A 24,345-nucleotide genomic window follows, 5' to 3' on the forward strand; every position below is an offset into this window, starting at 1 on the left:
TCATTGCCAACCTCCAGGGTAAAGAACCTTCAGGCTGTAATCCGCTTACCTGGAAGTAAGACCCTGCAAACAAAGTGGGGCTTGCTTTTGTGTAAAACCCTTACAGTTTGCACTGTAATGGGGTTCTAAAACACCTGCCATATTGAGGAAAATACCTAGGGTAGATACTGTTCTTCAAATGCAGAGTGCCATTGTTCTATTTCTTCTTCCTTTCTTATAAATTTAGTTTTCAGAAATTCAGAGTTAATTTGGGGGGGGGCAGCACTTGGCTGTAGTGCTGTTTGGTCCCCATGCTCATCTCAAGACAGATAACAAACATGCAGCAGAATTGAGATTTCCTGAGTTGGTAGGACAGAAAGCACTCGCCTGCAGGTAGAAAGCTAGCACATAGTGAACCACCCTGTCCTTGCTGCACTAATTCTCTGCTTAGCGGGACTTCTCATATTCTTATACAGAGGAACATTTTTTAAAAATGCACTTGGAGCGATAAAGTCCATTTTCTACAACCTTAAGATATTTTTCACCTGTAGGTCCACTTCCCTGTGAAACACTTAGAATCATAGAATCATAGAATTGGTTTCGTTTTCGTTTTATTGGTTTTGTTTTCCTGCGTTGGAAGAAGTTCAAACAGGTTTTGTTTTATTCCACTCTGCCAATCAGGTTTTCCAAACTGAATTCATTGCTGTTCTAGCAACATAAGGTACACATAACTACTGTTGAGGTGATGAGTTTGAGGTGTCCTCAAAACTTCCATGAAAATAAGTGGGTAATAATATCACCCAACATTATCAAGTTCATGCACTAGGAATCTCTCCCCCCCCCCTTCCAACACTGCTCACATTCTAAGTGGGAGAAACTGGTTCTTAAAACTGTAGCTTCTTGTTTTAGGTCTGCATGTTTTTCCGCTCCAAACGCACTTCCTGGAGATGGGAGTTTGGCTTTGCTTTTGGAAGTTACAACTGAGTGATCTGCACAGCTGTCGAAATGAAGGAGAATAACCCCTTATGAATAAGAACAGATGAATTTTGTGATGTTTTCTCTATCCGCTCAGCTGTTTACTTTTGCTGGGTGTGTGTATGGAGGGGGGGAGAAGCAAAATATCTAAACAAGAAAGAGGTGAATGACTGCTGATTTCTGGTGTGCTGAGTTCCAGCGAATTCTTGGTATCCTCCCCACCACCCCTTTCAAAGCCCGTATTTACATATGAAGCAAGTCTATTGGCTTTTTATCTTGTGTGGATCTGGGGAAGCTGTAGAAGAGGAGTTTCAGGAGAATTGTCAGCAGACTCCTGTTTACTCCTGTTACTATGCAGATAAGATTGAGGGGGGAAGCAGCTGTCACCTGGCTCCAGGTCTAGGTCACCTTGTTCCTTCCGTGCCATTCTCACAGGAAAGGAAACTGCACATAGGTAAACCTAATAGAGAGCCAATCAGGCTTATTAACCCTTGATTAATAGTACTCTGAAGCAGTCTCTGCAGTTTATGATAATTGCTTTCTCTCCCCCCCCCCCCAAAAGCTCCGCATCACCCATTCCCACAAGCGCTTCACATCCAGGGCAGGTGTCTCCTTGCTTCTGTTGTTGAAGCTTAGCTGTGGAGAAAAGTGCTTGGAAAATACGTGAGAGGTAGGGAGGAACGTTTCTGTGCTCCTCAACATTTTGGGGGTAAAATTGGAGTTTCTGCCCACTCCCTTTCTATGCAATCGGGGTGGTTTTCCATTGTGTTTGTTTAAAGCACCTAGAGACTGTCATTGCAGCGAGTTCAGTGCAGAAGCAGGCAGTAGTTATGTTCAGATGCTTAAAAAACCCCATACTTTCCATTATTGCAGGACACTGTGCTTGTGGTAAATGGTTTCCTAGTGTTATTTATTAAATTTGTATACCGCCCTATACCCGCAGGTCTCGGTACAGATGGCCTTTAATTAAAGGTGAGAAAAATCAGGCAAGTATTTGCAAAGGTATTTGTGCTAAGAGTTCTTGTCAGCCTCTCTGCTACTTCTGTCCCGGCTCCAGTAGCCTTTGGGTGGAAAGGTCAAATGCGTGGCACACCTGTGGACCAAGAATATACAGATTCTGTGCCAGTTGCATTGAGGTTTCTGGAACTTGAGAAGGTTAAGAGGGGTGACTGTGGAGAGCAGGCAAGGAGGAGGAAACTGAAAGAGTGCTCTGTAAGGCAGAGGAGTGCAGCCTTTTGATCCCCCAAAGAGCCAAGCCAGAGGTTCACACTGGCCATGGGTGAAAAGGAATGGTGCTTCTGCCTTTGCCAGAATGGCCAGCTGTGCAAGTAGTCTGTCACCACTCCTCTTTCCCCTTAGGCTCTGGCTGGGTGGGAAAGACTAGGGCTATGAGCCAGGTATTTTGTATGGGGCGAGGGAACATCCACAAACTCTTCTCCATCCTTGTGAGGACAGGATGCTTTCCTAGTAGGCACACATCTTGTACCATAAAGCAGAAAGGCCTAAGTGCATGGAAGGAATGCGGTCCCTTAGCCCTGTTGCAGAATCCACACTCAAACCTGAACATAGGAAAGATTTTATTGAGAATAAGAAACCAAAGGGGAAAGATGGAACTGTACTTTTAAGACAGGGATGGCCCTCCAGATGTTTTTATGGGTCCAACCAACAACTCCCATAAGCTCCAACCAGTGTTGGGGTTGCAGTTCAACCATGTATGGAGTGCAGCCCACTGGCTACCCCTGTTTTAGGAAGTTGAGTGAGTGTTGAAAGATCTAGCTAACCTATGGAAGAATCATTGTGAGAGTTCACTACCCACCCAGCCTAGGTAGGATCAGCTTGCTCAGGTTGTAGACTCAGCACTTAGCATTTGTCAACGGTCAAAGGTAAGGGACACAGCAATAAAGGCAGCACTGTTCTGTATTTATGGTGTTTGCAGCCAGGTGGCTTTGACTGACAGGTTGGGTGCCTGGCACAGCTCAAGGGCTTGGCTGTGCGCATATGTGGGAAAGATAGACTAAGACACGGTTTGAGAAGTTAAGAGATAAGCGGCCAGCATGTTAACACAGAAGTTTCCCAGCTTTGGCAATAGACATAATCTTAAAGGAGGCCTTCGGACAGTTTGTGCAAAAGTAGTGGGAGGTTGTGGAATGGGGAAAGGCTGGGTAATTTGTATGCCTTAAATGCGATTCCCCAAGCAGGATAAATCCATGTCACCTGGGAGAGTTGGGAGCCTAGGGAAGGCTTCTCTTGCCTTCTGTATGAGGTTCTATAGCAGATCCTGCATCACACAAAAAGTGCATCGTTACTGATATGGTGATGTCTGTGAAGCTCAGCCTAAATCTGGGCATGAGCTGGTAATGTGAGGAACCAGCTCCATCTTTATTCTGATACAAGTGTGTTCCTGCCATTATGAATTCCTTGGGCAGATAAATAGTTTGTATATTCCTTTCAGCTTGACTAACCAGCCTGTTGGATAATCATTAGAATAAAACATTTTATTATTGGATTGGAGACTACTTGAAAAGTGACTTTATATTATAGAGAGGCTATAAAACCAAAGTTGTCAGTGTTTGCCAGATTTGGATTTGAACAAATGAAATGTATTAACACCTTCCTGTTCCTTTTGTGTTTCTGATTTTGGGAATCCTTGATTTCTTTTTTAAAAAAGATACTCACTTTTTAGGCACTCTCTTCATTTTGAAGAACACAAGTTGGGTTTGGGAGGCAAGAAACTTTGGGAAACTGCCTTTTCAGTACCCTGTGATCTGGACTGTGCACTGTGGCTTAAATAAAATCTTATGCCAAGAAAATATGGATTCTGCGTCCTATATAAATAATGTACATTTCCACAAATGGAAGGCCTTCTCCTTTTTCAAAGGCAGCAAACAATTCTGTGATCTTTGAGCAGAAACAAGGTCTTGGCCATTTGAAATCTTCCTTAGCTCTTCCCTGGCTATGAAGCCATTGTCAGGTACTGCCCAGTCTCTCAGGTTTACCTGTGAAAATGCATACACCATGAAGACTAAAAATGTGCATTTAAAAAAAAATATAAAATTAGTTCTGTGCCCAGTATCATATTCTGCTTTTCTGTGGCTTTGTGTAAACTATCAGAAAACATGCTACTCTGCCCAATGAAGCATTCTTTTCTGAAAATCGCTGCGTGGCCATGAAACACCAACTTCCTTTCAGTTAGGCCCAACTCTCTTGCTTTTTGGAATGATGAATATCGACGACAACCTATTATAGCAAAGAAGAGTTTTGACTTTGCTGTTATGCAAGGGACTCCGTTTTGTGCGCTCTGGTTGCAAAACCTAGTTTTCCACTGGCCCACTCCTGCTGGAGCAGGAACTTTTATAGACATTTCCTTTGCTAGCGCATTATTTTGACAGATAACGTTGGCAACAAAGCATGCATGTTACCTCACGCAGAGATGTGCTAGTGCCCAGCCTAGTGTTTGCCAGTGCCCTGGAAGCTAAAACTGACTCTAGCCCGTTCTTCCTCCTCTCCCGATCCCGTGTTGCGCGAGATGCTCACAGCCAGGAGTTGCACTGGCGGTGGGGACTTCTTTGGCTTGTATTTTTGCCGCATATAAATAGTTACTGTTGCTAGGCGAAAAGGGGAACAAAGGGCTTTGTGAACCAGTTTCCAAGAGTGATTAAGCAAAACTTCACACTGTGTGTTGTGCACGGGGTGTTTTTTCCCCCCTTCCCTCAGAACTGTGGTCTGTTTACTCCAGGCACACACCGCTTGACCAATGCTGATGAATCAATGCAGAGTCACCAGAGTAAGGGAACAGTTGTTGGACTGTAGCTGATGAGACATGATGCCCTTTTCGTCCCACGTCAGGAGCATTCTGACCCGGAGACTGCAGCTAAACATTCTGTGCGCCCAAGAGATCCATGTGACGGTGGCCTGACTTTGACTTCACTGACTTGGCAAGGCCTTTAATGAGTTCAAACTTTAATGAAAGTTCAAACACGTTTTCTCCTTGTCTGTCCCTGCCGCCGCCCAGAATTTGCAGATTAGGAGTCACCTTGGTCACATTCATGCCACGTATTTTAAGCACTGTGATGCCACTTCAAGCAGCCATGACTTCCCCCCCCCAAAGAATTCTGGGAGCTGTAGGGACTCCCTGTTCACCTCACAGTGGTACAGTTCTTCTTTCCCAGGGAACTCTGGGAAAGATAGCTCTGCTAAGCAGAATAGGAGTCTCTGAACAACTCTCCGCACCCATTGCAAGCTGCAGCTCCCAGAATCCTTTGGGAGAAGCCATTGCTGTTTAAAGTGGAACCATAGTGCTTTAAAAGTATGGCGTGAACATGGCCCTTCAATGCACCTTGCTTAATGGGAGGTTCTGTATATGGAAGGTCAGATAGATCCAGTCTTGTTGCAGGCAGTGTGTGGTGGTCAGAGCCCAGGTCACAAAATGCCATTGAATAAATGAATGGCGCAAGCAGACATACATGGCTAAAAGGACTTGGATGCCCCTCCATAAATCGGTTTATATTTTTATGACTCCTATGGCATTGAGCTCTTACAATGCTGCCAAAAAAAATTTCCTTTTCTCTCTCCTTTCTGAAATAATTCTTCCCTCTCAGAAGCTGCTGATTGTTTCTCCATTAATTTTGATGTTGGCTGGTGAGCATTTTTCATTTTTAACTGTATAATAAATGGCGATGAGTGCAAAATCTACATGCCATAATTCTCTGGGGGGAAAAGGGATTGGTTGTTAAGGCACTCCAGGAATTGTAGCTCTGTGAGGCGAGGAGGTGGTCTCCCTAACAACTACCAGCACCATTAACAAACTCCAGCTCCCACGATTCTTTGTGGAGAAGCCATGACTGTTCAAAGTGGTATCGCAGTGCTTTGAATGTATAATGCAGATGGGGCCCCTTGAGTTTGGGCTACTTGCTAGCAGAAGGGAATTCCCTACCAGCTGGAGGAGTCGCAGTGAAGGCATCTCTCACCTGCCAACTTCATTTGACAGCCCAGGTGAAACCAAGTGGGTGTTCTTGGTTGATCTTTGAGATCGAAGTGAGGCATGAGGAAGGAAGTAGTTTCCTTAAGTATGCTAGGTAGGGCTTCAGAAGCCAAAGTCACTTATTTCAAATGTGGCTACTCCCGGATGAGTTGTTTCTTGCTTCCCAGAACTTGCAGCCGTATTGAACATTTTCTGCTATGACACACTATGGCAGGGAGAACATTTCCTTCCCCAGCCAACCTTGTTTCCAAGTGGGTTGAACCCCTCTTCTCTCCTGTTTTGCTTTTAATTTCCAATTGGGAAGAAACAGGCTCTCCTGAGCACTAGTGTGCCTTCTGACTAACATGTACTGACACAACGCTTTTTCCTGACTTTAGTGTTTTTCGTTTTTCGCTTGTTCCTCGGCTTCTATTTTCTTTCCCCTCTTTCCCCATCCAAGCAAACATCCATAGTGTCAGCAGAAGCTCATTCCAAAACATTGGTGCAGCTTCAGCTATTTTAAAACAGCAAACATTCTGGTAATATTTGTACCATGAATCCTGGTACCCCTTTGGTTCAAGTCAGGTACAGATATGTTGTGGGATGGGGGCCAAGAGGTGTGTCCTCTTAGCCCTGTGCCAGAGGTACCGTATTTTTCGCTCTATAGGACGCACTTTTTACCCTTCAAAAATGAAGGGGAAATGTGTGTGCGTCCTATGGAGCGAAGACGCCATAGCCCCGCGACCCTCTCCCGGCTGGAGATGTGATGCGCGGCTATGGCAGGAGCCTCTCCGCTGCGCCTTTCCGCTGCTCCCTGACCTGCTCTTTGGGGCTGGTGGTGGGCTTCCCCCCGCCAACCCCAAAGAGCAGGTCGAAAGGAACCTGAAGCCTGGAGAGCGAGAGGGGTCAGTGCACACCGACCCCTCTCGCTCTCCAGGCTTCCAAGGTAGCCGCCTGAACGCACCTTAAACGGCACCTTGTTTTAGAGCGGGAAAACAAGAGGGGGAAAGTTCTCCCCCTCTCTGTGCAGCGCCTCCTGCCGCTTCACTGAAGGGGCGCTGGGCAGAGAGGGGGAGAATTTTTTTTTCTTGTTCTCCCCCCTCTAAAACAAAGTGCGTCCTATTGTCCGGTGCATCCTGTGGTGCGAAAAATACGGTACTTACATGTACCTAAAATTAGATGAGCATAAAACATGTGGCAACCTCTTGTGGAGGTTTTTAAGTGAGTGGGTGAACTTCAGTACAAAATACAAGTAAGCAAAATTCTTTGCCTTTGCATAGAGGCCAACAGCTAATGTGAGATTTTCTTGGATGTCATTTCCTTACCGCAGCTGCTCTGACAAACCCATGGCTTTGTGACTCTTTCCAGACCCGATATTCAGTAGGGCACAGCATTTTAACTTTTCCCGCCCCATAGCCCACTGCAGACCTTTGCACTTGTAGCGTTCAAGAGTTCTGACTAAAGCTATGCAAGCAAATGATTAAGAATTGCAGTAGGAATTCAAACTTCATCCTCAACTAGTCAAGTTCATCCTGTCTACTAATCTCCTCTACTTAGAAAGGTGTATGGAAACAGCCTTCCTTCAGAAGTGCTTGTGTGTCCCAGGTAGCACTACTGACAATTCCGTTTTGTTAGGACAGGCATCCCCAAACTCTGCCCTCCAGCTGTTTTGGGACTTTAATTCCCATCACCCCTGACCACTGGTCCTGTTAGCTTGGGATCATGGGAGTTGTAGTCCCAAAACTGCTGGAGGGCCGAGTTTGGGGGTGCCTTTGTTAGGACGTCTGAGGTGTATTCATGCCCCCAACATGCCTCTGTGTGCTTCCCTCTCCACCCTGCCCCGAACTTGTCCATGCCACATATACATGAGTAGAACTCCCATGACCAGGAACCTGGGCAAACCAATGTCAGCTTGCTCAGGATTCACACAATACACCTCTTTGAGAGGGCATCACATCATTGCAGTGCACTGAGGATGGGGGGTGGGGATCCTTGCAGTCACATAAGGAACTTCCCGGGCAGAATGGCCATCCCCAATGGCAAGTCTTCTCCAGCTGATCTCAGTTGTGCTGAAAGGTGAGCGCACAATTTTAAATAAAGCTGACAACTACTCTTGTGCAGTTAGGCTTCCTTGTTCATCCTCCTCTGTCGAAAACAAGTTCTTCCTGGCAAAAGAAAAAGAAAAAATCTTACATGTTTCTGCTCTCTTCTAAAATCCCTTGACTATCTAGAAAGTACTTAATAAATTTTGCTACGGGCACACACAAAAAAACAGTCCGGGCTCCCAAAGGTTGGAATTGTAGGTGAGTTTCCAAAGAGGCTGTTGCGTTGGCTGTAATATTAAGAGATGATAAACCTGGACTCAAACCCCCTGGGGATCCGTAGCATAAATATACAATATAAACCAGAGTTGTTCCCTTGGAATGTGCAAGCAAATCAATATTTATCAAGTCTCACTAATGCACTTGTCAGATTAAATTCTCAAATATCCCGTTGAACATGCAGTGGGCTTATAAAATATGTAGACTTCGGCTATTTCTCCATCTCAACCGGCTGCCAACAAATGAGACAATAACATCCCAGTATGCTTTCTGTTTTAATATTCCGAACAGCTTTATTGAGGTTGCGAGCGCTTCATATCGAAGCAAGCATAGGAATAATTTTATTAAATCAGAAATATAATACTGTAAGAGAGGCCGGGTGGAATAGGCTCCTCCTGGTGATTTTCAATAATAATACTAAATCATTTATGAATTGGGTGGCTTGGTAATGTGGAGGTACCTCTATAAAGTCACTAGGGGATTTATTCATCTTTGGCCCCCACCTTTCTTTGAAGGACCTTATATCATGTCCCCTTTATCCACCCAACATCCCATTAAGGTAGGTCAGCTTGCTGCCCTGTCTCTACAGACTATGTCTGGCGCCTTTGGGGAATATTCATCTCCCATACCTGTATTTATTGGATAAAATAATGCAGGCTTGTAAATCCAACTGCCAACGATTAAGGGCAAGGCAGAGAGGGTGGCCTTGCTAATGGTTTTCATTCTGACACTCAAAAATGTTAGCCTTGTTCACTTTCAAACCTAAACTGCTGCTACTCATTTTAGGAGCACTTGAGCTTGACTCACACTCAGGACTCAAGGCAGCGTGTGTGCAAGAAAACTCCCGAGCACATTTGATGGGCACAGGTGTGCATGATTTTTTTTGGGGGGGGGTGTCACAGGTGTGAGGTGGTGGGTGGGTGAGAAACTTTATGCCAGTTATACTTGGAGAATACAGTGCGGTGTGATCCTTAAGACATTGGTCTAGATCCCCACTTAGCCATGCACGTTACTGGGTGACCTTTGGCCAATTACAGCCTTCTAGCCTAACCTACATTGCAGGATTATTTTTTTTTAGGTAAGATGGAAAGATAAAATGAACAAGAAAGTACCATCTGTGCACTCTCTGGAGCAAGGATAGGATCAAAATGTAATCAAATAGCAGCGTGCAGGGCAAGCTGTCTGCATTAACACCAATGTGCTTATTGCTTTTTAAACTCTCGGTAACATTGTAAAAAAAAAAAAATTGGTTGAGTAGGTAGCATCAACCCTGTACCTATCTACATTTTGTAGGTACAGAATTAATGATACTTAAACCTCTTGCACGGTGCTTTGTCTATCAGAGCTGAGCAGAAATGCTGTGTTTCTGAAATATGTAGGGGCTCCCAGATCTGTCCAGTGTTGACTGCTTCTAGCCACAAAGCCTTGCAACCAGTGCTTGTAAAAGAAGACATGGCACTTTCAAGTCCCCTAGCGTGGGAACGGGGTGCTCCCATAGGGCTAATATTCAGCAAGCCTAAACAGAGCAAAGGTTTTCTGCAAAGCTAAAATAAGCCTTGGAAACAGCTTTAAATAGCCTGAAAATGGATAGTGGGACCCTCACTTCTTAAAGGCTTTGTTTGCAAATTCCCAAAGGTGATTCCAACGTGTTTTGTATCCTGGGGCGGTCTCTTTGAAACTGTACCTGCATCTGTGTAAACAGGCACATGCAAAACTGCACTTGCTTACTTTTGCCGAAAGCTTTTTTGTAACATGCACCTGGGTGCAGAATGTTAAAGGTGAAAGAGGCCCGTTGCTGTTGGTTCCCTCTTTGTAGCTTACTTCCCATCGCCAGTGTTTTATGTGCCTTGGAAAATTTTGGCTTGATTTTCCATAGTTCCAGCGCAAAAATCAGTGTGAAACTGTTTATAACCAGTCAGATGACATTCGTTCCGCAACCTGAATTTGGCCTCATTTGCCTTGTGTTTCTCGACACTTGAGACTAAATTAAAACTATGTCGGGAATGCTGTTTTCACCTAAGCTGTGCTGAACCGTGTTCCAAAACTTAACTACCAAGTAAGAACATTAAAGCACCTGTTGGGTCAGGCCCAGCATCTTGTTTTTCTCTCTGAGGAACCAGATGACCCTGAAAAACCCAGGAGGACAGGACCTGAGCATCTTAGCACTCTTCCCCATTTACATTTGCAGACATCTGCAGCACCTTTCTGCTCACCTGGGATTCCTAGCAACAGGTCTTCAGAGGCATCCTGCCTTAGACAGTGGTGGTGGTAGAAGAATGCAACTGTGGCTGATAGCCATTGATTATTTTTTCTTTTGATTTTTTTTATTTATTTTTTTGGAAAGGATTACCAATTTTAATTCTGTTTCAAATTCCTAAAACACTTTTAAGGACTCGCATTCCTCCTCAAATCCCTTTGCATATACCAAATAATTCATTCAGTTTAATAAACAGGCAGTCTTGAATAAATTGATAATATTGAATAATATGTTGCCCAGGGCCAATCTGAAACAGGGACAAAGTTTAATCAGTATAACAATTGGAGGTTGCAGTTCTACGACTAGGTCTACCACTGTGGAAGAAACTGGGCAATTTACCCCTTGTAGCCTGAGCCTATGACGTTTGCCTGTCTTTAAATTCAGATATTGTATTGCCATATCTAAGTCTGTCAGTGACGGTACAGAACGCAGTCTGGGTTTTGTCGCAACAGATCTGTATGCAGTATCATGCATGACCATCAAGCTGCTGCTAGAATGCTAACACCTGTTACTGCACAGGGCAGACCCCAAAAAGGAGGCTGCCAGGTTCTCATCTAGGGCAAGCTGATAGCCATTGATAACTGTTTGTCTAATACTCTTTTAAAGCCATCCAAGTTGGTGGCCATCACTGCCTCTTGTAGGAGCAAATTCCATAGTTATTTTTATTTTATTTATTTTATTTTTATTAAGGATTTGCCGTAGTTAATTTGCCATAGTTAACTATGTGTTGTCTGAAGAGATTCACTTCTTTTCCCATTCATTGAATCTTCCAAAATTCAGTTTCATTGAATATTCATTCATTCACTCATTCATTCATTAAAATTTATATACCGTCCTATACCTGGGGCGTCTCAGGGTGGTTCACAGAATAAAAGCAAGATATAAAACCACAGCATGCCTAATAGAAATAAAAACAGCAACTCAATACCCCCCCCCAAGAAACATTTTAAAAGGGCATAGGATGTAAATTGGATCAACCAAAGGCCTGATTAAAGAGGAACGTTTTTGCCTGGCACCTAAAGGTGTATAATGAAGGCACCAGGTGAACGTCCCTGGGGAGAGCATTCCGTAGTCTTATTGTGATAGATGTGCCTGCTCTTGTTGCACCATGAAGTCAAGAACTACGTACAGTGGTGCCTCGCAAGACGAAAATAATTCGTTCTGCGAGTCTTTTAGTCTTGCGATGTTTTTCGTCTTGCGAAGCACGGTCTGTCGCAACTGCGCCTCTTCAAGCGGCTTTAAGAAAAAAGCGCAAGCCATTTTCGTCTTGCAAAGCAAGCCCATAGGGAAATTCGTCTAGCGAAGCAACGCAAAACCGAAAAACCCTTTCATCTAGCGAGTTTTTCGTCTTGCGAGGCATTCGTCTTGCAGGGCACCACTGTACTTAATACCCATTCCAGCATCTGATTCTGGACTTCTCTCTGTCACTGCCTCCCCCTCAGCTGTAGGGCAGCTGTAAGTGCCCCCCCCCCGTGGTGTTTCACTCAATGTGCCCCCACCCCAAGCTACACTTTAGCATCCCTGAAGTTGCATGCTTATAGGGAATGCGGCTGGGGAAGTTGTCTTGCCAAATCCACTGCAGCTTAAATCTTGTAACTGGGGGGAAATCAATAGCTTTTGCTTATCTTATCTTTTCATCTTATCTTTTCACCTCCCTTCTTCCTGCACAGGTGACTGAAAGAGAAGTTTTAGCAGGTGACTTGGCAACAGGTGCGCGGCACCTAATCGAGCTTGCACTTCCCCATTTGCAAAACAGTTTCCTTGATAGCGGAGCTAAGCTGCCGCAAAGAAGTAAAGTCCACCAGTCATTACGGATTACACATTAACATGTCGTAATCTGGAGCTCGATGATCTCTGCCTGTGTGTGGAGTGCTCTTATTAAATATCATGGCACAAATGGATCTTTGCTGCTTTTATGCATCTGGTGACGTAGGCTGTTGAATAGAAAGGTTTGTGTCACAGCTAGCATGTTAGTTACTCAGAGGTGGTGGTGCCAGATCACTTATTCCTCCTCACATATTGTAAGCGTTCCCTCCCCTCAATACAGCAGCCTATTTCTCTTCTTCCAAAACACAAACAATATTGACTTTCTTCTCTGTCAGCAATTTAACACTTTTTCTTAATAGAGCTCCCCGCTGGGTTATTGCAGAAGTGCAGCAAGGAATGTGGCGCTCTGCCCTGTTTATCCTTTACAAACCACCTGCTTTTTTGAAGAAAATATGTAGCAGTAAACGGCATTTCCATGCGCTGCTCTGGTTTGCCAGAAGCAGCTTAGTCATGCTGGCCACATGACCCAGAAGCTGTACGCCGGCTCCCTCGGCCAATAAAGGAAGATGAGCGCCGCAACCCCAGAATCGGCCACGACTGGACCTAATGGTCAGGGGTCCCTTTACCTTTACCTTTGTAGCTGTTGAGGGGATATGGCAATCTCATTCACTGCTGTTTCTGTTCTTTTGAGGGGTGGGTATTGTTTTTATTGTTAAACTTGGTGGTGCTTTTCTTCAGTTGTGTGTTCAAGTCACCTTGAGATGTCTTGCATCGGACGGCAAGCATATGATTATAAATTTGGGGGAGAGCGTTGCCCGCTGCCCTGATCTAGAGAACAGCTCTAGTGCAGTGCAAGGAATCTAGCGTGATTCCTTTGCCCCCCGTTTCTGTTGCGCCACAGACCACGTGCCCTGTTTAACTTTGGCCGCAAGGAAGAAGTACAGTGGTACCTCGGGTTACATATGTTGCAGGTTACAGACTCCGCAAACCCAGAAATAGTACCTCGGGTTAAGAACTTTGCTTCAGGTTAAGAACAGTTTCAGGTTAAGAACAGACCTTCGGAACAAATTAAGTACTTAACCCGAGGTACCACTGTACTAAATGATGGCATCATAAATGAATTGGAGCGTTTGACTCACAAGGGGTTTTTGGGGGGATGGGAGCATGCACCTGGTTCCTGTCTGATTAGCCTTTTGCATCCAGCTGATAGCCTAAGTAGGTGTGTAGCCTCTCAGCAAAAATTATGCATGATTGCAGACTGAGGGGGAGGAGGGTGTTGTCCCAGAACTGATGCAAGGAAAATCCATCTTACCCAGGAATGTTCTCCCTGATGTGGGGCAAGGACGTACAGATCCTACAACGCCTGCGTTCTGTTTTGTACTCATTCTTCTGGCTTGTATTCCTTGCTCCTAATAGTTCGCTGCTTTTATATATATATATATATATATATATATATATATATATATATATACGTCTCTCTCCCTGCGCAAAACCCAGTCAGTCAGGTTATGCAATTGACATGCATGCTCTTAAAATGTAAATAACTCCTGCTATGATGTGCAGGGAGGTGTTTGACCCCATTCCTACACACACACACACACACACACACCGTGGTCCCAGATTTGAAGCATCCGCCCTCCCGAAAAAGCAGCATCTGCTGGGGAAGAGGATGATTATTTGCGACAATGCTGTGGAATGAAAGGATGGAGCCCAGTTGCTTTTGTCCTGATCTTCCACAAGTCACTTTTTAAAAGTGGATGATTAATTTATTAATAAATTGCTTATATACCCCTGGCTTTTTCCCAAGGAGATTGAGCTGATATGCATAATTCTCCTCTTCCTCCTATTACATCCTCACAAGAACCCTGTAAGGTTCGTTAGGCTGAGAGGTTGCGTTTGCGGAACTGTGGGTCGCATTTGGTTTGCCTCCAAGTCTGTAGAAGAGGCATGGCCAAAATTGGCCCTCCAGCTGTTTTGGGACTACAATTCCCATCGTCCCTGACCCATGGTCCTATTAGCTAGGGATGATGGGAGTTGTAGTCCCAAAAACAGCTGGAGGGCCCAGTTTGGCCATGCCTGCTGTAGAAGGAAGAATTGGCAAAGCTTTGCAACTGCTGAAATGTCACAACTTCTAGTCGCTTCTTGAATGGATAGAGAAAACTGAATTATTTTCCTTTTCTCTTCTCCCTCCCCCCAGGGGCCATGAGTTTTTAGTCGACTTGAATGGTTTGGCACTCTATGATACGACTGAATTTGACCAGCTGAGGAGGCTGTCTACGCCTGTGTGTACAGGTTCCAACTCCAACTACTACACCATCTGGAAGTATTTCTGCAGGGATCATTTTGGCTGGAGAGAATATTCAGAGGTATTTCACCACCACCACCACCCTTAAGTTTCAGGAATAATGTTGGGGGGATGGATGTGGGAAGCCTTGGTTCATGATGCCCCCCACTGCGTGGTCTTTGTTATAAATCACTGTTAACTAGCCTAACCTGCTTTGCAAGATGCTCAAGGAAAAATGAAAAGGCTGTGTGTAAACTGGTAGCTTTTTCCATATCCAGAAAAATAGCTACGCGTGCAAAGTTTTGCAAGCTCAGTGGGACTTCCCATCTACCTGCTGTTGGGTTTCTCCAGACTTTCCGGGGCAGATTTGGCAGCAGGTCACAGGTGGGTGAGGAAGAGGAGAGGAAGTATCCATTGACCAGTTCAGGGCTAGTCAGTGTTATGCACTCCAGATGTGGCTGGACTCTCAACTCGCACCAGCTCCAACCAGTATAGCCAATGATCAGGGATGATGGGAGTTGCAATCTAGCAAGTCAGATCTTGGGGAGTGCTGGGTCGACAGGAAAACTCTTGACATGTTCGCAGAAACAAAACCTTGTGCAACTGCTCACCAGTGGCCCTTCAAGGAGCACCCAATTGATGCTTAACACCCTTAACTTTCACGAGAGAGGTTTAAATACACATGTGTCCTCTCCTTCTGGAAGCTGAAGACTGGAAAGGCCATTCAATTTAATCAGCCTCTGCTCAGTTGTTCAAACTTTCATTTCAGTGTGGCGGAAAGGTAGAGGGGGGGGGGTTGCCAACTATAATCCTTCAGGATAATGCATATAGCGGTGCTTAGCACTATCTTTAATGACAGCAGAACTGGAAAACTCTACCAAAAAAACAAACAGTGGGGGGAACCAAGGTATATTTGCACCAGTGGCGTGGATTATTAAATATTTACTTGGGTTTGTTTGTTTGTTTGTTTTTTTATTTTAAAAAAGCCTGTTGTGCGATTGATAGAAGAAGCCAACTACCGAGGGCTGGCAGAGGTCCGGTTTGTTACGTGGCACAACCGTTACACCCTGAACATTAAAGATGGCTTCCAGCAGAATTCGTGCATTCGAAGAGAAATCAAGAGAAGACCTTTCTTCCGCTCCTGTGTGATCCTCATGCCATACTTGCAGTAAGTGATGGGACTCCCTTTCGGCAGCGAATGTTGTTTCGGGGCAAATGGACGTGGGTGAACCCGCCACAACCCCTTTCCTAACTGGAGCGCCCATGTCTCTCTATTGAGAGCTCTTGACTTACCCAAATGTTAATGAACCTTCTGATTTTTTCGGTGGGCTTAACTGCATAGGATCATGCTTCAGATGCACCTAACCCCATCTATTACAGCTCCCTCTGACTTTGTAGATGTCCTTGCAATCAGTTGTTCTGGATTCCGTGAAGGGAATGCTGAACACCTGCATTTCAGTTGCACTTCGGATTTATCCAACTTCTGTGTATGACCTCTGTGCTTACCATACTCTCTTCTGGGTCCCCCGGCTGTATTAAGGGAATTTCTGTTCTGATATTCCTTGCGTTATTTCCCCAGCACTGTATAGGAGATGGTCAATAAGGGGAGCAGCTCTGGAAATTTTGCATCAGTGGCCAATAACAGAACCAATCATTATGACAGTTCATCAGGCCTTTTAGGATTGGATAATAATTCCCAGGAGCTGGTGCCTGACCTGGTGAGGCCCCTGTCCTTTTCAAAATCTGCTTGTTGCTTCTCTGTTGGACAGAGGAATTTCATTGGGTGGGGTTTTGCCTTCACCCCACATTATAGAGGCTTAGGAGCCCTGTTGGTGGTGGGCTGGGCTACACTGGCTAGCTCCATAAGAGGCAAATCTCCTTTAGTATGGGTGGTTGCTACTTCAAAATTAGTTAATGTAGGAGCAGCTATGACAATCTGTTCATAGGAATCACAAGGTCTTATAGCACCTTTAAGGACCAGCTGTTATTGCATCGTTTTGGAATATAACCCTTCATCATATGCATCCCTTGGGTTCTGCTCCACAAGACTTTTAGGTCACAAGACTTGCGTGTGGTTTGAAACTCCCAGAAATTCAGCAGGGAGAAAACTGATCTAGGGTGCTTCCCGCAGCTGGAAGTAGAGTGGTAACTTGGATTCCAGGCTTCTAACTAGCCAAGTGGGCATTGCCCGTTCCCCAAATGTTGGAAAAGGGAGGTAGTTCCCCCCCTTTCTTTCATTGGGCCATTATGTGTTTGGGGGAGAATTAAATACTCCCTTTCCCCTCACTGTACTTCTGGTTGTCCTCTACGCTTTAGGGGAAACAACCGAAGGAAATGCTATAAAGGCGCTTCCTAGAGAGGAGAGACAGACCATAGAGAGGAAAGTGGCTAGAGCAATCTAATTGGTCAGAACATCGGCACAGTGGGCCTTTTACACGTGGGGAAATTGTGCAGAAATTCCATTGAGCTTTTGTTTTATATAAATAAAAAAATCTGATTATTTTTTTCTGAACTCTGTGAAGAAGAAAAGGAAAGGGAAACCTGTGAGGTGGGGGGACGGGACACCTTGTTCACAACTCTGTACAAAGAGAGTGGAAAACATTCCTCTTTCCGTTGTTAAGTGCCCAGTGCAGTAGCAGCCTTAATGAAGTCCATCGCTTCTGTTAGCCAACTGTACCCCGGCTTTGAACACCTAGTGTTCGGGTTTTAAATACACGGAAGTGTGTTCCGTGGTCTGTGCTCGTGGGACCTTCTTGACGGCAGCTTAATGTTCCGGGAATTCTGTCTCCTTCGGGTGACACTCTCCATCATAGGAGGGGTGGGATTCCTCACCAGAGACTGGCTTGAGCAGATGCAGGAGCGATCACCAGGACAGGTCATACGCATCGAAAACATGCTGCAGCACAACGTTGCAAGCCCAGTGGAAAATCCCACGGCGACTCCGTGTCCGTGGATCCCAGTAATATTATCATACGAGCTGCTGCTATTTATCCCGATGGTCGGTCCTTTTGCCCCTAGCTTTCTAAATTAAAAACTTAGGCTTGAAGGTATAATGGTATATCATGCGATTGTTCCCAAGTATGACTCGCAACCTAGATAACTCTGATGTTCCTCCTCCAGTCTCAGAGGCAGTGAGCTTCTGAATAAAACTGGAAACCACAGGAGGGGAGAGTGCTGTTGCGCTCATTTATTTTATTTTTATTCGTTGAATTTATATCTTGCCCTATATCTGCAAGTCTCCCGTGGGTTGGCCACTGTGAGAACAGCATGCTGGTCTAGATGGGTCATTGGGTCAATGCAGGAGGGTGGTTCTTATAGTGAACAGTTGCCCTGCTCCAAACAAAAGAAATCTTGTTTCCAAATACTTCTAAAAGTACATATTCAGATTACTATTTTGTTGTTGTTGTGTTGATACAATATCCCAATTTCTCTCCACCCTAGGACTCTTGGTGGCAGCCCCACAGTACCCGTGACGCCGGCAACCGACTCACAAGTCTTATCCCCGACTGCCGTTACCTCTCCAAACTTCTACCCTGAAACGTGGGTCAGCATGGATCCAGCTCAGGACTTCGTCCAAGTGCCTGTGTCAAAGGAAGACAAAAGCTACAGAACCATTTACAATCTCTTTCATAAGACTGTGCCAGAGACCAAATACAAAATTTTGAAAATACTGCGAGTTCAGAACCAGTTTTTGTGGGAGAAGTATAAGAGGTGAGCCAAACTGTTATAATAACAGTTCTCCTCCTTATTAATTGGGGGAAACCTCCCTACTTTTGTTGGGGGGGATTGTTGAGTTGGAAGGGCGGTCCTCAAACGTCATCTGGTCCAACCAGCTGCATATTGCAGGAATTCCAGTACTGCAACGCCCCTGTAAAATGAATTGGCCCCGTTGTGAAGTGCAGTTTTATTGTTAATACAAGCTGTAGGGGTCTGCAGATCCAGTTTGTTAAAAATGAGTAGCTGTTTTAGCAAGTTGTGTACCCAATCAAAAACACCCGAGTTGTGGGAGCGTGTTTGATTCTGGCTCTTCATTGTTAGGAATGCTAGCAAAAGCCCAGAAATTCCTCTGAAGCACCCAAAGAACTGCCACTTCCTGTTCTACCATTTTTGGGTTGGTTGGTTGGTTGGGTTTTTTTGTTTTTTAGAAAGGAGAAGTCTTTTTGTTGAACCTGGCAGCTCAGGACTTTGAGGAGTAATTGTTCCTTTTGGAGAGCTCTTAAAAGTGATCAGTTTGAATTGAAGTTTGCTGGCCTCTTTCTAAATTTGCTAAACCGGGGACACATTTTGCTGCAAGGGACACTTTCTTCCAGTCTAGGTGGAGGGTTTTACCTGTGCATCAGAAAACCAACTAAGTTTGTTATTGGTATGAGCTTTCGTGTGCATGCACACTTCTTCAGATACACTGAAACAGAAGTCACCAGATCCTTATATATAGTGAGAAGGTGGGGAGGGGTATTACTCAGAAGGGTGGTGGGAATGGGTGATTGGCTGATAGGTGTGGTAAACCTGTTGACAACTGTTAACAGTGACTTCTGTTTCAGTGTATCTGAAGAAGTGTGCGTGCACATGAAAGCTCATACCAATAACAAACTTAGTTTGTCTGTAAGGTAAGGTTACCAGATTTTTTTCAATGAATCCGGGGACACTTTTCAACTTCAAGTGATTTTGTGTGGAGACTGATTTGTAAATCCGGGGACTGTCCCCAGGAAACTGGGACGTCTGGTAACCTTACTCTTAAGGTGCTACTGGAAGGATTTTTTAAAAATTTTGTTTCAACTACTACAGACCAACACTGCTACCTACCTGTAATCAGAAAACCAGAAATCCCTGTGATCCTTGTTGCTGTAACTGTGGGAGAATCAAAGACCTGAATGCTCTTCCATGTAAAATGCTGCTTGCTGATAGATACATAGCACAACAAGGAAGGGGAATGTTTGTGTGTTCGTGTTCTGAGCTAGCCGTTTCCCTAACTTTACTAGTATAGTATATGTAAGAAGGCACTCATGTGTGTTTTAAAGGTGTGTTGTTATTTCAATGAAAGCAATGATACTTTCAGGTATACCAGTCCCCAGCTGTCAATCTGACATGTCCCAGAGGCTTGGCAATAAAGTCATTAAGCTGGACTTCTGTTGTTTTTAGCTCTCTACTTCCAGTCTGAGGTAATATCCTCAGAACTTTACTTAAGCTCCCCTTAAGAAGAGCAGAGAGGCAAGAGTTATGTAGACAGGAATATTTTGGGGCCGAAATAGTTGCACCCTGTGATTTAGGCCCATACACTCAGTATCAGCAACACAATCTTCAGGCTTTAAACCCCCACACACAGCACAAAGGAGGGTGTGCTTGTTTTGTTCCGGATCGATTAGTGCATGGCGATTTTTTGTGTGAATATTTTTTTGCCACGTGCCTGTTGGAGCTCACTGGTTCCTTTTATGTTTTCCCGCTTCCAGGAAAAAGGAGTACATGTGTAAAAAGATGACAGGACTGGACCGGATCATGAACGAAAGACATTTGTTCCACGGCACCTCGCAGGATGTGGTCGACGGAATCTGCAAGCATAATTTTGACCCCCGGGTCTGTGGGAAGCATGCCACCATGTTTGGGCAAGGCAGCTACTTTGCCCGCAAAGCCAGCTACTCGCACAACTTCTCCAAGCGCTCTCCCAAAGGGATCCACTATATGTTCCTGGCTAAAGTCCTGACGGGGAGGTACACGGTCGGCAACCACACCATGCGAAGACCTCCGCCCGTCAACCCCAACAGCATCACCAGCGACCTCTACGACTCCTGCGTGGACAACTACTTTGAGCCTCAGATCTTCGTCATTTTCAACGATGACCAGAGCTATCCCTATTTCGTAATCCAGTATGAAGAAGTTAGTAACGTCGTTGTGATCTGAGAACAGAATGGGGGGCGGAGTGTGTGGGGAAAAAAGAGAGAATTGCTTCATGTTGATTTGTTGTTGTAACAACCGTTTTTTTAACCTGATATTTGTAGAATTGGATCCCTTTTGCTGCGGAAGGGGAAAAAGAAACAATTGCGGAACTCTGAATAAAGATGCTAAGGGGCTAGGGAGGGTGGGGGCAGAAAAAAAAGACATTTTTAAAACTCCTGAAAAAAGACCAATTGTGCACTTGCTATATTCTGTGCAAACTGTAAATATTTTTCCATTGTTTATAGTCGAGGGGAGAAAAGAAAAACCTGTGCCTTTTGTTATAAACACTATTTATGTTAGTAAACTTAATGTTTTAAAAAAAGAACCTTAACGTGTGCGTCTTAAATGCTTATTTGTAGTCTGGCTTGCCTGGTTAAGCTTTGCGCCATTCTCAGGCTGCCAACGTTTGCTCCTGCAACTCGATCTGCAGTTCCTGGGCTCCATGTTGCAGAATGTTCTTCCTGCTGATTTGTGCAAATCAAGCTGCTGTTCAAGGCACAGGGACAGCCTAGCCTAGCTTTCCTTCTTCCTGGGCAGCTGACATTCCATGCAAGCCCAAAGAGAAGATTTTGCACCTTTAAAAAAAACCCACACAGAGGAGTTTTCTTGGTTCAGATGCTGCTGCAAAACAGCCTCTCCGAGCAATCCAAGTCCATATGCCAATGTTAAAACCTCTTGCTTATAAAGCATTGCTGCTTCAGTCTTCTGCCTCCTCCTAGCACAAAGATTTCTCAAACTTGAATTTAGGCTTGGCTGCAAGTGTCGTGGCCACAGCAGTGATATCCCATACAAGTCTCTGCAGGTAGCATCTGGGAAACACATCTCCCCCTAGAGCAAGGGTGGGGAAGCTCTTTTCCCACATGGCCACTTTCCCCCAAAACCATGCTCACCCCCCAAGTGACGTCAGCTGATGGGCTGCGTTCAGGCCTGCTTTATGTGCTCATGTTCTTTGCAGGGAATGTGCTGGTGAAGCAGAACTTGCTCCCGTGCATCAACCTTTGACAGGCGGGCCAGCACTGAAGGCGATCTCGAGTTTGCATGAATGGCTGAGAGCTTGATTTTGGCTCTTTAACTAGGACCCATTAAAGCTAGTGAATTGCCAACATGTAAAAAGCGGGCATTGGGATGGAAAAGTCCAGTTTCAGGGTTGGAGGGAAGCTGCATGTGGGCAGCAGATGAGAATGAGAAGTGAGTCCAGAAATGAAGAAGTCGCACAGCCCGCTAGCATGAGGTTGGCATCTTGTTCATCGCCTGAGAGCAGCATAGAGAAGTGGGTGCCTCTTCGCTGTGAGAAAAATGTGGAAGCGGTGCCCTCGACAAGTTCATAGGAGACCCTGTGTGGTCTGCGCTCACTGTTTTTTGCAGGTTCTGCGCCATTTTCGAAGACCAACAGTTGGTTTACATGCAACTCCAATCTTAGATAATGAAGAGCTCATTTGGGGTTTTGACTGTTGGGTAACTTAAGAACAATATGCATTGCTCACAGCATGCAGGGAAATTTGTTGCTAGCTGTGTGAGTCAGGAGTGCAAATGAAATATGGCCTATGCCACTGAAAATCTATAGCAAAGGGGGTGGTTTGGACCCAAATCTAATGCAATCCAACCAAGAGAAAGCATAGGGCAAGAAAAGAGAGATTTTTCCTTTCATGGCTTAATCTTGAAAAAGGAACTGCTTCGTTTTAAGTTAATGATTTTAAAATTCATAAAGTGAAAACAATTGCTGTGGCTATAGTAAGTTTTTGATCAGACTATCATTCTGCCTGGTGCATAACATTAGGTTTTCTTTTGCAATCGGGGAAAAAGAAGATTGTGCAGCTCTTGGCATTGTGGAACCTGTTGTCTCCCTCAGCTGAGTAATGCATTTCCAACTGTGCATTAATTAGCACTGCTACACTGTCTGGCTGTAGTTTGGATCAATCCAATTTCAGCAATGTGGGTGCTTAGAGGACGGTTACACAATAATGCACAAAAAGGGTTTCCGTCGTGCAGAAAAGCAGAGGTGGCTGACAGAGAACAGAAAATGGTGTCCGAGGCCACCCAAAGTATTTTGGGACCAGAATCCCACAAGTTCTTTCCCCACTTCTCCCTGGCAGGAAAAACACATTTTTCTGCTCTAATGATACCCAAAATCAGCTGCCAAGGGTGGCAACTTCACTTTTCCTCCATCAAAGGGCCTGCGCTTGCAGAAAAGTATGCGGTTGGTAAAGCAGTGAATTAAGCCCCACCCAAAAACAGAGGATGCAGATTTACATAAAATTTGCACCTTTTCATTGGTATGTGTATATGCAAAATTAGAAATTATCACTACAACTTAAGTCAAAATCCAATGCATACAAGGGTGAAGCTGTGAGCAAGTATACTTAGTCTGCTGCCCAGGAGCTAACAACTGGCAACTTTCAGGCACCTGTGTTCCCTCCCTGGAATTCTTTATTTTTCAGCCATGCACAGAGAGGACTCCTTCAAAGAGAAAATTGCCCTCTGTAAAGCAGGACACATGATCATTTCCATGACTGGTTGCATTTCAGACCATTTTGATACTCAAGTCTGATTTTCTAACCCATCCGTAGCAGGCGAAGATTATCTTCTGTCTAAGAGCCCAGAATTTGCATCGTGGTCGTTCAAAGTATGAGGTGAGGCATGAACTGTTTGCAGTAAGCCGCTATCTCATTCTCGGCTCCACCTCTGCCCATAATCTTCGGTTGAGGAGTTTACGGGGCAAGTGCAAACTGTTAAAGAGCCAGGCATGGGTGGAAGTTGCCTCCCGCACATATCTTTAGAGCAGTAGAAAAATCGCTTTGTTGTGGCTCTGGGAAAATGGCACGGTTGGGCATGTGCAGAGCAGAGGTCCCGCCACTTTAACCACAGGACCATTCTCAGCTTTGCAAAGAGCACCCAGGAAGCTGTGTTCAAAACTCCCATTTTTTTAGGCACATTTTGCAACAGGGAATTTCATTACCTCGAGCAGTTTCTGAGCTCTGGGTACAGTTCTGCACCTAAGGTTTCAGATTAAAATTGCAGAGTGGAAGGAAAGAAGGACCTTTTTCTGCCTCCCCACTTCCAGCTACTCTCTGAAGGCTGGAGAAGACACCCACTTAAGAATATTAGGGGGGTGAGCAGGGGAAGGACTAGACCATGTGAAAAATGAATATAATACTATAGCTGCCGTTCATTCATTTTCAGCTTTGTTTTCTTGTTATTAAAAAAGCGCGCCTGGACATTCCATTGTTGTGCCCATAATCTAGGTATAAGGTCTCCTAGCTTTCATATTTCAGTTTCTAACCCTGCCAGGAAGATCAGGTGCAAGAGAACCCTTCATTTTCATGTCTTGTCACTTCCTGTTTAAGGAGACCAACTAAAGTGGGGGGATGTATCCAAGGACCCTGGAGCCAACAAAGCTTAGAGGTGGGTTGGGTGAGAAGACACACCAAATAAGTATATTATATTTTATCTTGCCTTGTCAGCACCTGCTGCAGTTCTGTTTCTGAGAAGACCTGGCCTTAATCAATGGCCCTTGTGGTCTCTTCCAACTCTATGATTCTATGAATACGCAATTCTGGGTAGCTTCCTACATCAGCACGTTGGGCAAAACGGCTATTCTCTCTGCAGCACTCTCCCGATGAGTGTACTTCAGCTGCTCAAGAACAGCAGGAGGAGCAAGGGAAGGACAAAGGGATGGACTCGAGAAGCTCCAGAAGCAAAATAAACAGCACGTCTAGGGAGTTGACTTGCACACTGTACACAGAAAGCTGGACTGGGGAAGCTGTTCCAATCCGAGGGCCACCTTCCCTCCTGGGCAGCTTTCTGGGGGCCACATGCAAGCAGGGTGTGTCTCCTGAGTTCAAAGTGGGCCAGGCCAAAGGTAACAGTGGGC

At 45.0% G+C, this 24,345-nt stretch overlaps 1 protein-coding gene across 3 annotated transcripts in view; it reads left to right on the plus strand.

Annotated features, from left to right (window-relative positions):
* The window catches only part of TIPARP (TCDD inducible poly(ADP-ribose) polymerase), a 32,435-nt gene extending 11,639 nt beyond the window's left edge, over positions 1-20,796 (plus strand). For all 3 annotated transcript variants that reach the window (XM_083504101.1, XM_083504103.1, XM_083504102.1), the window contains exons 3-6: positions 14,457-14,625; positions 15,530-15,711; positions 17,985-18,254; positions 19,991-20,796. In XM_083504101.1, the coding sequence (XP_083360227.1) occupies positions 14,457-14,625; positions 15,530-15,711; positions 17,985-18,254; positions 19,991-20,438 (1,069 nt within the window). In that variant the 3' untranslated portion in view covers positions 20,439-20,796. The remainder of the gene's footprint in view (positions 1-14,456; positions 14,626-15,529; positions 15,712-17,984; positions 18,255-19,990) is intronic.
* The last annotated feature ends 3,549 nt before the right edge of the window (positions 20,797-24,345 follow it).

This window comes from Podarcis liolepis (assembly GCF_965112155.1).
Source record: "Podarcis liolepis genome assembly, chromosome: 5".
NCBI classification, from domain to species: domain Eukaryota; kingdom Metazoa; phylum Chordata; class Lepidosauria; order Squamata; family Lacertidae; genus Podarcis; species Podarcis liolepis.